The 17,134-nt window shown below is 35.4% G+C and overlaps 1 protein-coding gene across 1 annotated transcript in view; it reads left to right on the top strand.

Annotated features, from left to right (window-relative positions):
• Positions 1-16,734, top strand: part of CNOT6L (CCR4-NOT transcription complex subunit 6 like) — a 176,602-nt gene extending 159,868 nt beyond the window's left edge. The window contains 2 exon segments of the mRNA XM_037830059.1: positions 4,763-4,965; positions 9,405-16,734. Of these exon segments, the coding sequence (XP_037685987.1) occupies positions 4,763-4,965; positions 9,405-9,617 (416 nt within the window). The 3' untranslated portion in view covers positions 9,618-16,734.
• Positions 16,735-17,134: the final 400 nt, after the last annotated feature.

The following is a 17,134-nucleotide window of genomic DNA, read 5'->3' as shown; positions in this document are numbered from 1 at the left end:
TATTATTCAAGATCTCTGTTTCCTTATTGATCCTTGTCTGGATGTTCTATCCATTGATTAAAGTGGTGTGTTGAAGTTTCCAGCTGTTATTATAGAGGTGTCTGTTTCTCCCTTTTCTGTTGTCAGTGTTTGCCTCATGTATTTTGGGGACTCTGGTTAGGTGTAAAAATATTTAAGATTGTTAATCTTGATGAGTTGTCCCTTTTAATAATTCATATTGTCCTTGTTTGACTCTTTTAACTTTTACATTTAAAGTCTAATTTGTCTGGTATTAGTATAGCTACCCCTGCTCTTTCCTGGTTGTTGTTTGTGTGAAACATCTTTTCCAACCTTTCACTTTCAACCTATTTTTGTCCTTGTGCCTAAAGGGAGTCTCCTGTAGACAGCATATAGATGGATCCTGTTTTTTTTTTTTTTGTCCTTTTTGCCTGAGTTTAATCCATTACTATTTAATGTTATTACTGTAAGGGCAGTACTTTCTCCTACCATTTTTTCTTTTGGATTTTTTATGTGATATTTTTTTCCTCTCTCTCTTTTTACCCTTCCTGATAGTGTTCATTTCTACCCTCTTCTCCAAACCTCTCTATCCTGTCTTTTCCTGTCTGCCTGTAGTGGTACATTTAGTATTTCTTATAAAGAGGTCTCTTGTTCATGAACTCTCTCAATGTCTGTTTATCCATAAATAATTTAAACTCTCCGTCATTTTTAAAGGCAGTTTTGCCCAATATTGAATTCTTGGTTGGCAGTTTTTCTCTTTCAGTATCTTAAATATGTCATATCAGTGCCTTCTTGCCTCCATGGTTTCTGCTGAGAAATCCATACCTAGTCTTATTGAGTTTCCCTTTTATGTGATGTATCATTTTCTCCTGCTGCTTTCAAAATTCTCTCTCTGTCTTTGGCATTTGACAGTCTGATCAGTAAGTATCTTGGAGTAGGTCTATTCAGATGCATTCTGTTTGAGGTACATTTTGCTTCTTATACCTGTAATTTGATGTCTTTCATATGACATGGGAATTTTTCAGCTATTATTTCCTCAGTTATTCTTTCTGCCCCTTTTCCTTTCTCTTCTCCTTCTGGGATGCCCAAACACGTATTTTCTCGTGCTTTGTGTTATTCAATTCCTTGCCACCCTGCTGAAATTTTTCCATTCTTTTTCCTGTCTGTTCTTTTGTAAAATTTGTTATATTTTCCTCTAGTTCATTAATCCTTTCTTCTACCTCTTCAAATCTTCTGTTGTAAGTCTCCATTGTGTTTTTCATCTCTTCTGTTGTGCGTTTTATTCTCATACTGTCTATCTGGTTTTTTTTTGTAAGCTTCCAAATTTTACTTTTTATTAACCCAGTGTCTTCTTTCTATTCTTAATCTCTTTTGCCACATTTTCCTTCAACTCATTGAATTGATCTAAAAATTTGTTTAAACATCTTTAATTAGTTGTTTCAACTCCTGTATCTCATCTGAATTTTTAATTTATTCCTTTGACTGGGCTGTATCTTTGTGCTTTCTAGTGTGTCTTGTGATTTTTTGCTGGTGTCTAGGCATCTACTTTTCCTGATTAATTTATTCTGGAGGTTGTTTTCTCTCTTTTGTTTGGAGTTTTGTTTTGGTTGGCTTCGTTCTCTATCCTTCGATATTTGATTCACCTTATTCTGCTAGAGAGCATAGCTCCTGTTTAACTGATCAGAATTTTTTCAGCTCTTATTTTTCTGATTCTTGCCCCTATGTATATGGAATGTTTTTTTTTTTGTTTTTTTTTGTTTTTTTGAGATTGGCCTTTTTTGTGCAGTTGTTTTCCCCCAGGAGAAAGCTTCCTCTTTTCTCTTCCTCCTCAGGGAATGTTGATTTGTTTTTGTTGTTTGTTTTTTGTTTTTGTTTTTTGCTTCTATATGTTTTCAACACTCTTTTTGTTACCTCTAACAACTTTTACCTGGACAGCTGATTCTGGGAGGAGGGTCCCCCCAGAGACGACCTACCCTAGTAAGTTTTACCCAGACAAGACAAGTCCAGGGCTCATAAAGGGGGTGTAGATTGATATCAAGGTTCCCTGGGGATGAGACCCAGGAGGGTGCCAGTCTTTCCTTTGAAACCTCCTCATTCTCTGCTTTTCCTGTCCTGCACAGCAGATGGCTCTTGTCAGCCTGCCTCTCCCCACATGCCCAAAGTGGTACTGTGCCTTTAGTTTTCAGCAGACCCCGCCTCTGCCAGGGGCATGGTTGAGACAGAGGCTAAGGGGGAGGTGGGTTTGAACTGTTTCTGTTTTCCCAGCTCCTGGGGTCTGAATTCTCTAAATGATATTCACCGCCTGTGCTGAGCCTTGTCCCTCTGCTTTTCTTGGGGAGGAACTGCTCTTCAGCCCCCTGTTCCCCAGTGGTTGGAAAAGTTACAGGACTCTCGAGCATCCCCACTTTGCCCCTGCCGGAGTGTGTTTGAGACATCCTGGGCACCACTTTTTGTAGATTGAAACTGTTGGTGATATCCCAGCCCTGGGGTCTAAATTCTCTGAATGAGAGATGCCATTTGCCACTTGTTCTGGGCTCTGTTCCCCACCCCTCCATTTTTTGGGGGGAAGTTATGCCCTTTAAGGAACTACCTCCTCTACCTGATTGGTTATTTTATCTTTCATTCAACTCTATTTTTGCCCCTGCCTGGTGTAGGGCTAAAAATGGAGAATGCTGGCTGCTTTCTTTAATAGTTGAAGAATGCTGGCTGGTTTCTTTAATGGGCTGCTTAAAAAAAAAAAGAAAAGAAAAAGAAAAAGCTGTTCTAAGAGCTTGTCCCAGCCTCCTGGGTTTGTCAGTCAAGAGCTGGAGTTGGTATCTGGCTCTGTATGCCCCTTTTCTTTGGGCACGCCCCTTTTTTTTCGGCACAGCCCTTTTCCAGCAAACTGAACTCAGCCAACTCCAGAAATCTTTTTTTTCCCCCCATCAGCCTTGCTTTCTCCCTGCTGGGAGCAGGACTGAAACAGAACTCCTGGTTTCTTTCTTTGTGTTGTACCTTTGTGCTCAGAGCTGATATTCAGTAGTCCAAATTCGTTAATCAAATCCTCAATTGGAGCCTGGCTGAGCTTCCTTCTCTTGCTCCTTGTATAGGGGGCTTCTTTTTCCCACTAGGGGGTGACTCTGAGTCAGCTGTCTATGTCAGTGAGGGAGGGACATCGGCCTCTACAGCATGAGCTCTTCGATGTGATTTATCAGCCTTGCACTTCCACTCGTTTCTGGCTGATGTATGATGTGCCGCTTTTATTTTTAATTGAAAGGCTAGCTAGCTCCTAACTTTTGAGTAGAGCATTTTTCTTCTAAATTAGGGAGTGTATCAGTCAGAATACAAGGGGTAGGATGAGGAGACTTTAATAAGAAGCTATTTTCCAAAAATATGGGCAGGGCAAAGGGAAACCAACAATGAATGATGCAGTAATCTGGGGAGTTAAGGTCCCTTTGCCAACCTGCTATGCCCAAGGGTGATAGCAATGAGAATTGTCATTAGAATTTGGAAAAAATAGTTAAAATATTAGGAGAGGGTCACATAATGGGAGGGGTGAATTGGGGATGCTTCCAATCTCTGGCAAATCAGCAAGAGCCAGAGGAATATGTACTTCCACCTCACTCTGCTCAGTGTCTTCTGTTGTCCTGCTAGTACTGCCCATTTACCAAATCCAGGTGGAAGCTAGTGGGAACGGGTTTACAAAGTTGATGCAATAAAGGCCAGCTTGCTGAGGCACAGGATACAGTGGAGAAGCGTGGTTTTGTTTAAGCCAATTAGGACAGCATAGAGAGCTGACTCTGGAATTAGACTGTCAGGATTGGATCTAGTTCTGCAACTTACTAGCTGTGCAGTCTATGACTAAGTTCCTCATTTGTAATAAGTGGATAATAATTTTCTCCACCTCTTAAGGTTATAGTGTGTAAAACACTTAGAACAGTATGTGGCACGTAGTAAATGCTAGTTAAGTATCTCCTTTTCAACTATCCAGAGTATTGATACTGTGCTCTTCACTTGCTCAGTATGTTTTGCTGTCATTCCTTGCTATCACAAATAGAAAGAGATGACTAACATTGTTCACTAATAATATTAAAAAGAAAGGTTTTGATACTTTTTCTCTGACGTTCAATGGAAGCAGTATACTTCTTTGAATTCTTCTACTCTCTTCAGCTTTTTAGGCACATCTAAGCTTTTTGACCAAGTAGAATACCTCTAGCATAATGTGTTTTTTATAGTGTCAGACTGAAGAAACTCATTCTGCCTCAAAATAGTGATGTTGCTTAGTTGACATTAGCCATTGAAATGTTGAAGATGCAAAATCTATTTTTGTTGTAAATGATTTTTTATTCTGTGTACTACATTTTATGTATTCCCAACATTGTTCATTGACTACACAGAACAGAAAAATAATAAAGAGACATTGGGTTGATATAATATTCTAAAAAAAATGTAGGATGAACACTTTGCTGGTGAATGTCACCCTGTAATGCCCTGGGAATCATCTTTAGTCTGAAGAGCCATTAAGAAAATTGAAAAAAAAAAAACTGTTCATGATCCTGATAGTTTGCTCTGATATAGGAGTACCCTTCATTCAATTAGGTTGAACCATATGAAACTGCTTATATTCCATTATCTTTAACAACAACAAAAAATTTCCAGCTTCATGTGGCTCAACCTAATAATACCACTCTGAACTTGGTGCCTCCACCTGGCAGTGCGTCTTAACTATGAAGTCTTGTATGAGAAATAAATACTAAATGGTAGTGTTCTTTCTTTACTCCACTAGGTGTTGTGGAATATTTAAGCAATGGAGGAGTTGCTGACAACCATAAAGACTTCAAGGAACTAAGGTACAATGAGTGTCTTATGAACTTCAGCTGCAATGGAAAGAATGGAAGCTCAGAAGGGAGAATCACACATGGCTTCCAACTTAAGAGCGCCTATGAAAATAACTTGATGCCTTATACCAATTACACCTTTGATTTCAAAGTGAGTGGCAGCCTCTGGGCTGATATACAAATCATTTTTAAATACAAGCATGCAACAAGAAAGGTCTAAATTCTTCATTTATGCATAATTTTATAATCTTCAGAAGTTTTTAGAGTCTCAGAATGTCTAGGCTAAGTATGCACCTAAATGTAAGGAGGTTTGTTGGGTTTTGTGGTGGTTATTGTCTTGAGAATTCTTTTTAAACCCTTGTTTGCTCAAATTTCAAATAATGATCATTGTAAAAACTTGAAAAGTGCTTACCATGTGTCAGGCACTGTTGAAAGTACTCTATGTTTATTAATACAGTTAATCCTCACTTGTACATACCACCCCTAACTTTCCGCAAGGATTCCAAATAATAAGTACCCAATATAGCCAGGCTCACCTTGAATAAATTTATTTTATTATTCCTTCAAAAATTTCTCAGTACTTTTGACTGATACCTCATTTTATTTTCAACTGATATCTCATTTGTCTTTAAATTTTCCAAATTTCTTATGGGGATGGAATTTAAAGAGGATTGTACTTAGGTTCTGTTTACATGCATGTATTACTGCTAATACATTGCCAGGCAATGAAACACTCCAGCTTAAAAATGGAAAAGAAAGATACTTTAGCAAAATAAGAAAAAATGGGAAGCCTGTTATACAGGACCAGCTATTTAGAAAGTTTGATTTTGGTAGCTTTCCATAGTTAATCCTTTTCCTTTTGTAAATTTTCTGATCACTTCATCAACCTCTATATGACCTTCTGACATTTCATGCATCTGTACTAAAATCTTATACTATTCTGAAAAAGTGTATATGTTAGAAAATGATTTGATATAAGAAGCCTAGAATGAATTTAGTAAAATACCAAAGGAAATTTGTGAAATAGGCTTGTTCACATTTCCAATAACGTTGTCCACTTTGAGTGTTTATTAGCCCCTTTTCTGAGAAAGGAATAGGAGAAGAAAGGAAATTCATGTGTTGGTATTATTAACAAGCCTTTGTAATCATGAAATGAAAAAAAAATTCCTTAGAAGAAATTGAGTCTAATTTTTGTTCTCACTATTAATTAGAGTGGATCATTCTATCAGTGATAGTTCATTTTGTTTGAGTCACTTATATGTAGTTACATCCTGGTAAATATTTAACAACTAGCTTTCTGTTAAAAAGAAGTCCCTATTTGTAGTGTGTGCTGGTTTCTGTGGTATAATTACTCCCCCTGTAGCAGATTTCAACATCCAACATAATGTCACTGATGGTGGAGTCAGGAAGGAATATACAAGAAAGCTGGTATGAGCCAGCTCCAGCACATCGCTGCTCTTATGTAGGCATAAAGGAAGACCTCTAGATTTAATGATATATACTTTACTATAGATTTAATCCTATCGTTACTTTGATGATATATAACACGTCTCTGTCAGCATAACCCAGAAAACCCATAATAATGTTCCCCCAAATAAGTGTTCAGTAATTTTATACCTATTATTGTTGTTTTGATATGTGTGTAGGTAAAAAGATCATATAATTTCTACCTCACCTATTTTTTTTAATATTACTTTTCCCTTGTTCATAAAGCAAGAATCAGAAATCAAATTTGGGATATTAATCTAAACCATCTTCTTCAGTCATCTGAAATGGTTTAAAATCTTTGTTGATGTTTCATAGAAAGATTTCACACATGATAATAATTTAATTCTTACTGAGCCATTTACATTGCCTAAGAAAGTCCAGTTAAAGAACCAAAAGTGTCTAGCTCAGAGAGTGTTTGATTTTTGGATATATGGCATTGGATGGGAAAGAAGGAGAGAACAATAAATAGATGTGAGAGAAGAGATATCTGTAGGAAGATAAAAGGGTTGGGTGGATGGGTGGATGGATGGGATGGGAGAGTAGAAGGAAGGATGGCCAGAGAATGAACTAAGGGCACACCTGACCAGAAAGAATTGCACTTTTTTTGGTCTCAGTAACAGATCTTTTCAATTTATACAAAACATTTTATGTAACTAATGCTGTACAAACATTGAAGGCAATCAGTAGAAAAGAATAGGTAACATGAAATATAAACTGTCTTGTGATCAACGTTAAATATGGATACAAGCCCAGTAGCCATCTAGTTCTTACTTGGTTAGCATTTGTTTACTTTCCTGGTCCCTTGAATAAGATAGAAATGTAGAAGAATGGTATTTAGAACTCAAATTCGTGTAATCTAGAACTGATCTGGGGTGAACTGAAGGGTAAGGAGTTAGGAGAAAATTACTCCTTTCGTACCATTACTCGCAGACAAGGTAAGTAAACAACTTAATTCAAACTCTACTGCTCTTTCCCCTACCCCCTGAATGTGAGAGTATGCCTGAATCATTTAATGAGAAGAGCAAGGACAACTTTCCTAAATGTCAGGTAGTAGTGCTTTCATTTACATTATCAGATTTGTATCATAAAATTTTCTCACATTCTTATAAAAAACAAATCTTAGCATAATGCTAACTTGTAAACTATTTTTACTGTTTTTTCCCTCAAATACTGTTCTATAAACTTAAAACAATACAGTCTTTATTAATATAAGGATTTTATTTTTACACATTATAGTCTTTTAAAAAATAAAAATATATTGTGTATAGTAGTGAAAAACATCAGACTACATTTGACCACAGTAATTCTCCTGTTTAAAAAATAAATACAGTAGGAAACCATCTTCATATGCAAACATTGTCTTTTCCTTCTTTACCCGTCAGAGTTAATGACTAAAAATCATCCCTGTCCATGTAAACATTATAGTCTTTTATAAAAGACACAGTTTGAATCAAAAAAAGTTAAGAATCACAAGTCCATAGCCTCTTATGTGAAAATGACAAACTTAAGAACCCACCCCACATACACATATGTGCAGTTATTTGGGTGAGTTCACAAACATGGTCTTGCCAAGGGTTTTGATAAGAGCTGTTATTCTGAACATTTCAAACCAAGAAAATAGTTACAAGTAATGCCTCCAATTAAATATATCTTATTTTCTAGAGTGCTTAATATTTCTCTTGGGGCTTATGTTTGCAGAATATTCTGTAACTCTAGCAGCTGATGTGAATTATTGCATTCTAATAAAGTTAGAAGAGATAGGAGATTTTATTAATCAAAAATATTTCATTTTTGTTGTATTTACTTTCTAGTTGAAGAATAGAATGGTCTTGTAAGGGGAAGTAAAATCACCCTAACCCTTATAACTCTTTTCCTGAAATGTCATTGCAAAACTAGGCATTAGTCTAAATGAAGGGATAATAGCTTGTGATCATATTTCTTGAATACCATATCAATTTTTGAGTAAGTTTAAGGTTACCTAATGTTGAATAAGACTTTCTCCCACAAGAGAACTATTTTGGTATTTGGTTCTTGGTCATTTTAAACTCAGCATGCTGAAGGGAATGTCTTACTTAAAATTGTTTCCGAAACTTCGCAATATAAAGGTTTTTTTTTTTTTTTTCCATTAAAAGTTATCTTTTAAAGGTAGCTCATTTCACTGTAATACCATTTAAAGTTTTGGATGGAACTCATTATGCATAGTATTTGTCAATAGATGTTTCTAGGTATGGAAATATTTCCCCATATCTTGACTTGGGCTGTCTTGATTAGGATAGGAACTAGATAGGAAGAAATTTGACTTTACTCTGAGGCAATAAAGGCACACTGATTTTGAGATTTATCGGTTAGACAAACCAAATCATCTATTTCTGAAAGATACAACTGACATATATGGATCCCTGCTGAATTTTTTTTTTCTCTGATTTATCCTTGGGTAGCAAAAAAATCCATATTTACAGTCCACCAGGAGTAGTGAAAATGAGTATTCTAAATTAGAGAATATATTAGAAAAGTCTACTCTCTGTAGTGTTTTGTATGTATGTAGCAAATCTTGGAAAACTGAACTAGGATTAGCAAATCTGAAAACATGTTTTACTGGAGCTTCATTCAGATGTGTTTGGATATCTTGATGTGCAAATAATTGAAAATATGCCAATTATTGTTAACGAAATTAATTCGAGTCATATCTTTTCATTAACTATGTATGTGTTTATATAAATACCCTTACATTCACTTATTGTAAATGATAGTTAATGCAGTTTCCAAAATATTTGTGTTGATATGTTAGATTTCACTAAACCAAGCAGGCCAGTTCTAAAAATATCTCAACTTAATTTAGTGTCTTTAGCTTCTCAGTTTGTTTATCACTTATGCACAAATTCAAGGCTGGGTGCTGTGCTTCCGTGTTGAGCCACCTTTATTTCATGTAATACACATTAAAACAAGCCTTATTTGACCCACTGTTAAGACAGTAGGTACCAGAAGTACAGATTACCAGGTTATTTGACTTTGAAAAATTGTGGATTGTTCTTTATGTATCTTGAATTATTCTTTTTTTTAAAAAGCATATTTTTTTTTTCCCAATCCCCAATCTCTTTCCAGGGTGTGATTGACTACATTTTCTATTCCAAGACTCATATGAACGTGCTTGGTGTCCTAGGGCCTTTAGATCCTCAATGGCTGGTTGAGAACAACATCACTGGGTGTCCGCACCCTCACATCCCTTCAGACCACTTCTCACTGTTAACACAACTTGAACTCCACCCTCCACTCCTGCCTCTTGTCAATGGTGTTCACTTGCCTAATCGGAGGTAGTGGAGTACTGCCCCGTAAGGACGGGGATCTGTTGCTATGGACCTGTACAGTTGTAAATCAAAGTATGTAGGAGTGAAGTATGGCCATCCTTAAGCTGCTTCTTCAGGTTCCTTTCATTATGTGTTGCTCTAATAAGATCTTGTACATTTTTGTGCATATTGGTATCATTTGGCACTAGGGCAAGAACCAAAGTATTAATCTCTTTTCAAATTTTTAAATTTAACATTTTTAAAATTGGACCTTCTTCATATTATATTAGGAGTCAGCATTCATAATTGATAAATCACCAATTACAGGCCCAACAACAGTGTATTTGTTTTTCCAAAACAAATACTTTCCTTTGGTTTCAAGTGAGTCGGCCACTTTTGTGAAAGGCAGTTTTTTAAAACTGTAAATACAAGATTTTAAACTGAATGATGGTATGCCTTACAGGGAAAACTTTCTTGAATTTCTGTTTTCCTTTATAGCAAACTGAATTTTGGCTCCCCCAAGTCGTTGGCACATTAACAAAGCACTTAAATTTACTTGTTTTGTATGTAAACCATGGAATAGCCTCTAGCTATAAAGAAAAACTGAGAAAGATGGTTGCACAATATGCTATCAAAATTAAGCAGTTAAAAGCACATGACAGTTTATTGTGCAAATGCTGGTTTTTGGGGTTTTTGTTTTGTTTTTGAGGAATCATTCTACTTTTTGTCCCCCTATTAATTATAACTTTATTTGAAGTATTAAGTTTAAGCCTGTCTTTCCAGTTTATTTATGGGGAAACAGCAAGTAATTTATACTGCCACACATCTTGAAAAAATTTTCTTTAGGAAGCTCAGAAAATTAGTGTCCAGTATTTTTCATTGATTACCATCTACCCTTCTTTTCTGTCTGGTTGTGCTGGAAAAACAAATATTATATGACTTGTATCATTTTTGCTGTTAAAAAATAAGTATTCTGAATAAGAAATTCCTGATCAAAGTTTTAAAAGGGGAAAACCATGTAAATTGAGATTTCATGTGCTTCCTAAAGTAGGTTAAGTGGCTGTTGGTTTTGGTTATTTTGAACTGACAGTGAAAGGGATTTTGGGGAAGAAGAGAACATAGATAGTAGGGAGTATCTGAAAACCTTGGCTCATTTTTCCTGACTCTAGCTGCCAAATGGCCATCATATGCTTTTAATCTTTGTTTCCGTTGTCTGTCAGGGTTGAATTAAGAAGCTACTGGTTTATTCCCAGCTGTTGACGCTCTTTAGATATTGTTGGAATCCTTTTTTGGCCCTGGAGGGGCCAGTTTAAAATCTGTGACTTAAAAGACAGTGTATGTAATATCATTTTCTGGGGGAAAAATTGGTTGGCTGCTTGATGTTAATTATGGCACAGTAACAGGAAAAGGTTGTGTCTGTGTTGTTAAGTTTTTCTTTATTCTGCTTTTTTGCTGCTATAAGAGTTTCTGAAATTTATATTTTAAACCTTTCATGCACTTTACTGTTTCTAGTCTCAAAATGTGATATTTTTAATAAACGAGAAATTTTCCATTATGTGAATGAAATTTTAGAAGAAAATAGCCTATATTTGTGTCTCATTTAATATATAAAGTACAGGTCAAATTTAAATTATTTAATTAGTTTTAAATATATTCAATTTGTCTCCTCTTTCAAACCTGACATCTTAGGCTATTTTATTAGTCTTAAATGATGCATTTCCTTTGGTCATTTTATACTAATTTCTTCCATAGTAAATTAATCAGGCTATATAAAATATTATTTCCCCTGAGGGTAATTTTAGTAGGATGAGGGTGGTGGGATGATGTAATATCATCTATGAGATTGCATCAGAAGGGTTCTGTAAAGCCTAATTCCCTTTTTTAAAGTGCCTAGTGTTAGAGGCGTTGTCTTTTGTTATAATTGGAATGCCATTGTAGTTGAGTCAAGTTTAATGTAAATAAAATATTCTTTTAACTATGTTAAAGTACCAGAATAAACTAACAAATATAAAGAAACAACCCTTGAGATGACAGATTTTCCTCAGTGTGCAGGTATCCTTTCTTATATACCTCAAGCATTCAACATCTAGCCATGCAAATTGATTACCTGAAGCATAGTACTGGAAAGTAGAATAGCATGAAAAACTTAATTTTGTGGACATTACCTTTTTTTGTAATCAGCTACTGTATGTTTTATTTTTAAACCCTTTGTTTTGGGTGGGTTTTCTTCTCTGGAGGTATATGCACTAACAAAACATTTTCCTCCTTCCATATACGCATGTTAATTAGCAATGTGAGCAATATTTCCTACCATACTTCACTCCCAATATTTTTTGAGATGTTTGTATAAAATGGAATTTAAAGTTCACTTATGATTGTATATGAACCACAGAGGAGCCCATTTATTAATAAAAACTTTTTTAATAGTTAAATGTAGAGGGAAAAAATAAAAAAAAATTGGGAAACATTGTAAACAGCTTAAGTTTATTTTGTGTATGATCGAGGCACTCTGTTGCAGGAAGGTGTGTAATTGGGTTCTCTCTGCTTCCAAATGCACTCTTTCAACCATTCATTATCCTGTGTATTTTTAATGTGGTTTTAGTAAATGTCGGCAGTAGCTCTTTGAAGTAGGTAATGTGTCGTTTAGGGTGGCGCACACTTGGGGCATGGTGACCCAAATTTCATGTGCACAGTTTCCCTTTAGCCCATTGCCCAAATTTCACACACCCTTCACCTTTTGTTCCCTTTGTAAAAGGAGTGGTATCTGTTTTGAGCTGCCAATTCAGATGATCAGAAATGCTGCTCTCCTCAGTATTGTCTTGTTAAAATGCTTGCCATTTGGAACTTTGGCAGTGAGAAGCCAAAAGGAAGAGGTGAATGACATATGGTATATATTCAGTGAAAGTAAAATATGTTTTCATATACTTTCTAGTTCTCAGAATAAGTTAATAAGCTTTATTCCATGGGGCTGCTGCATATTTTATCTGAAGTTAAAAGAAAAATTGGGCATTTTTAGATCTTGGTATATGTGTTTTTTTAAGCTGTTAAATATGATTTCTGATATTTGTCTAAGAACTGGAGTGTTCTTTAAATTTATCATAACCAGTGTTGTTTGAGGAAAGGAAAACTGCACTGTTCGCCATTACAACTGTCATACAAGTGCATGTCAAGTCACCCACTCTCTCAGGCATCAGTGTCCACCTCATAGCTTTACACATTTTGATGGGGGAATATTGCAGCATCCTCAGGACTGACATCTGGGAAAGGCTCACATCCACTTACTGCTCCTTGCTTGTTGACTTTGTTTTAAAATATTGTGCCTGGTGTCAACTTTTAAGCAACAGCACTGCCTAAAAGCAAGCAGAGAACAGAATCCCAGCACCATTCTATAGGCAACTTTTTAGACTTCAGATATAGTAAATCTGTTCAAGATTTATGATGTTTTATGTAAAAAAAATTTTGTACAATGTAGCTGAATATTTTTGTTTCATTTCTTTGATGTAAGGTGTGTGAACATTTGAATATCACATGTTAAAGTCAGGTATGGCACAATGGGTTCTGAGACCAGCTTTTTCCCTCCTCCCATTTGCCTTGTTCCACGCTTTTTCTTTTCAAATTGCTGTTCTGATATTCATAGACAAATATTTAATTTTACTAACAAGCATCTTGTGTGAATGTATTAAAGAAGCCACTATGTTTTAGTGTTGTAGTTTGCAGAAATATAAAAGCTCAGTTTCTTATTTGTCCCTGTTCTTTGGTGTCTTAAAGTTATATATAAAATCACAGAGAAGCAAGAGGGAAAGTTGAAAGATATCCAAGGCTCATATCACTTGATTCAATTCTAGAATTGAGAGTATGGCACATTAAAATGAGAACATGGGCAAACATATTGTGTTCCATTTTAAACTTTTATCTTCTAAGTATCTGTTGTTAAATGGGTGAAAATTTAAGTCTCTATTTGCATTCTTAAGAGTTTCTAAAAATCACTAATGCCATCTATAAAATATCAAATAGCAAGGAGTAGAGAAAGCACAAGGGAAAAATAGGTTGAATATGTACTTTGGAGGAAGAGACGTATATGGTTAGTTATTCATAATACAAGGCTAGAGTTTCTAGCAATAAAATTGACTGGGTCCCAAAATTTATTTGATCAAAGGTCTATATTCTGAGTTTCTGTGATGTTTAAATAGCTTTTCAAGATACCCTTACTGATCAGTAGCTGCATTCACAGAAAGTGTGATTAGTTTCCGATTCATTTGGCAGCCCATAAGAAGAGTAATGGTTTTGTAATGAGCAAGACTTTATGGCACATTTTCAAAATAGCACTCATGTTGACAGAAATGTGAAGTCTCACATTTGTAAGGTGTTCTCTTTTTTTCTGTCTCTCCCACCTGCCCTCCCTTTATAAAAAATCACTTTTCAGATGTGTGGAGGATTCAGCTCAAGCTTCCAAAGGTAGGAAGGAAGTTGTAGAATAGTCTTTTGCTTAATTCAAGATACCAAAATGTTTGCCTCTTTCCTTCTGAATTGTATCATGTTTGTAGAACTTTGTGAATTGTAGGTAGACAAATTAACTAAGGAAGTAAGAATATTTTTCTAAGCCAGGATCTACAGCTAAAGTTTTCCTTTGAAGACAGATGAGAACTTTTGTGTTTATGGTTGCTTTGGGTGATTTAAATTTTTAAATAGCATCTTGAACCCCTAATTTGCAACTCAAACTTAAGTAAATCAGTACACCTTTAACCTGGCTTATTTACCAAAGTTGTAATCTGTTTAAGAATGAGATGCCAAGAGCATCTTTCATATTAATAGTATGCAAATCTTATTTTATAAGTGTCACCTTTAAAGCTTGAGGGTACTGCAGGATGCTCTGAACAAGATTTAGAGTCAGGAAGAAAAAGTTCTTTTCAGGAAGGTGGTAATAGAGGGCATGCATATTTCTTATTTTAACCAAATAACCTTCTTGATGTAAATTTCTGTTAAACCACAAGCCCTACAATAAGAAAGAGGGAGAGATCAGGAAAAGTGAGCTTTATTTAGCCTAGTTAGTAACTTATTTTGGCATAAATATGTTTGGATAGACTTGGGTTATTCTTGGCACCAAAGGAAATACACATGTTGAGTTTTCATTCAACAAACATGACATCATAGTAACAATATTTTTCAGTAAAATAGCTTCCATTTTCAAAGCATCTGAAAGGCATTACTGCTGTTAAATGTTAATTTCATGGCACACAACTCAATAGCATTGTACTGAAATTAGAAATGGTGTCATCAGAAATAAATCACATTGTGAAAAGAGTATGCAAATGCCGAGTGATATGACTCTTTTGGCACAGTATATAGTACATGCGGTTTTCAAAATCTTTCCAAAGGCATAGTTTAGCACCTAATACTAGTTATTTTTGTCATAACCCTCTCCCCAAATTTAAATGACTTCCCTGTTTCTGTGTCACTTTTAATTCTAAAGCATAAGAATCATGGTATCCCTCCTAGAAATGGCCCTTTCTTCCTCATTTCAGTTTTGTGTTAATTTCTAATTACTGATATATGACTGTATTTTCTTTCAAGCTGTCAATCATTGTATGTACCACATTTGTTTAATTTGCCTATAGTTATCTAAACTCACAAAATTGACTCAGTGTTGATGTGACAAACAGTGGCTTTGCTTCTTACTGAACAGGCTTAGCATCCTGCTACTTGTTTCAATCTTGATGCAGTAAATGATGCAGTGTCTGGGTTTGTATTTATTCAGAAACTGTACTGTCCTTTCTCTGTGCTTAACTTGCTAAAAATATATTCCCTTACCTGTGAAATTCCTGAGCGGTGCTCTACCAACTTTTAAAGCGGGTTGGGGTGGGGGGTATGGGTGGCTGTGTTACTTGCACACTGGATCTGGAATTGTTCAGTGTTGTAAGTGGCAAATTTCTTAAACACCAGCAGCACTGAGAAGTGCACAATGGGCATTCGTACGGTTGTCCAAATGAAAGCAATTCTTTCATCTAGGAGAAGCTGAGAAATAGAATTCAAAGAGGGTGAATGTTTCAAGTACTCTGGGTTACAGTGGTATGCAAGTTTTTATGTTTTAGGAAGTGTGTATGTGTATCTTTTTTTTTTCAGAAAAGGCCAGGGTGTTGGTCAGATTCACCATGGATTAATTTATATCTCTTATTGTGATTACTTTCAACCATTCACAAGTGCCAACTAATTGTCCATGAGATGATCTACTCTTCCACTCAGTTTACCATTTGAGTAGGGAATGGTCCATTTATTTTCATTACCTGGCACTAAATTGAATATTTCATTGTTTTGCTTGCAATTGAGTCATTCTGTGGCCTATGAATTGTTTTTGTAACTATCTAATTCTAATTGTTGGAAAGTGAAGCACAGGAGTTTAAAACTGAACAATTTTTTTAGTGATTTTTTTTATAAATATTTGATAGTTTCTATTGGTACTATTCCAAAATTCTACTGTTTTAGGTTGTGTTTAGTTTGCTTTTGTCCTAAGAAAAAGCCAAACAATTAAGTCCATGTTTTATTGTGTTCCAGTAATCAGTTTAAAATTTAGGATTTTCTTTTTCTTTTTCTTTTTCTTTTTTTGAATTATAGGGGATTTAATGAAGTGCCATGTAATTGTAGCTTGCTAATGTTTAATAGACCGGTTCTGTGGTGTTCTCATCATTTAACACTGTCATCCCTGGAGAAAGTGGTTTTACTCTTATTGAACACATTCTCTCTGACAAAATCACCAGCTGCTTTATTTTTCTATTTATTATAGTTAAAAAGTTGAAAAGATCTGAATCTTGACCAAACTGCTCAGCTGAGATGTTTTTTGCAGTAGACACTGTACAAAATATGTGTGCAAAAGGACACAGTTGGGTGGTAGTATTTTTTTCATTAATGTGAACATTGACTAAACAAAGCAGTCCTGCCTTTTAAATCTTGTGGCAGCTCAGAAGGGAGGTGCTTAAGAACCTTAACTACTATGTCAGATGACAAAATACTTTTTTCCATTTTGGAGATTGGGTACTGCTCACACATGATGTATAGGGCTAAATATATGCTTGTTTCCTTGCACCTGTGTACTTCCCCTTCTATCCCTCCCTTACCCTCCTCTGTAGGCAATAAATGGCCATTTTGCAACTGCATACCTTTGTCTTGGTTTTTTGACTCTTATCTGTGCAGTGTAAGTTTCTGCTTCTAGGCCAGTACTTCTCGTGTAAAATCAAGTAGGGAGCCAAGATAATTCATGAAAAATAATTATGAATTCGTGCTACATTATTCTGGTGAAAACTACAAGTACTTTTTAAAGAATAGATTCTGAAGTTAATCATAGTTATGTGGCTTGTTTTGGTTGAAGAAATCTGAGCAAGCAAACATTTTATGTCCAAGTAGAGCTTTAAGAGCCACTGTACATTTTTCCTTCTGCCTCTTTTTTTTGCCTCAGTGATCATGGAAGTCTGGGTTGAGAGGAAACCTCTAATCCTAAATCACTGAGTGATGTTGATGAACAGAGCTCAGAGCTCCCCTGCTGACTTACATCAGAGA

The sequence above is a fragment of the Choloepus didactylus genome, chromosome 3 (genome assembly GCF_015220235.1).
Source record: "Choloepus didactylus isolate mChoDid1 chromosome 3, mChoDid1.pri, whole genome shotgun sequence".
Lineage (NCBI taxonomy): Eukaryota > Metazoa > Chordata > Mammalia > Pilosa > Megalonychidae > Choloepus > Choloepus didactylus.
The sequence above is the reverse complement of the archived record's forward strand: the minus strand, read 5'-3'. Positions and strand labels throughout refer to the sequence as shown.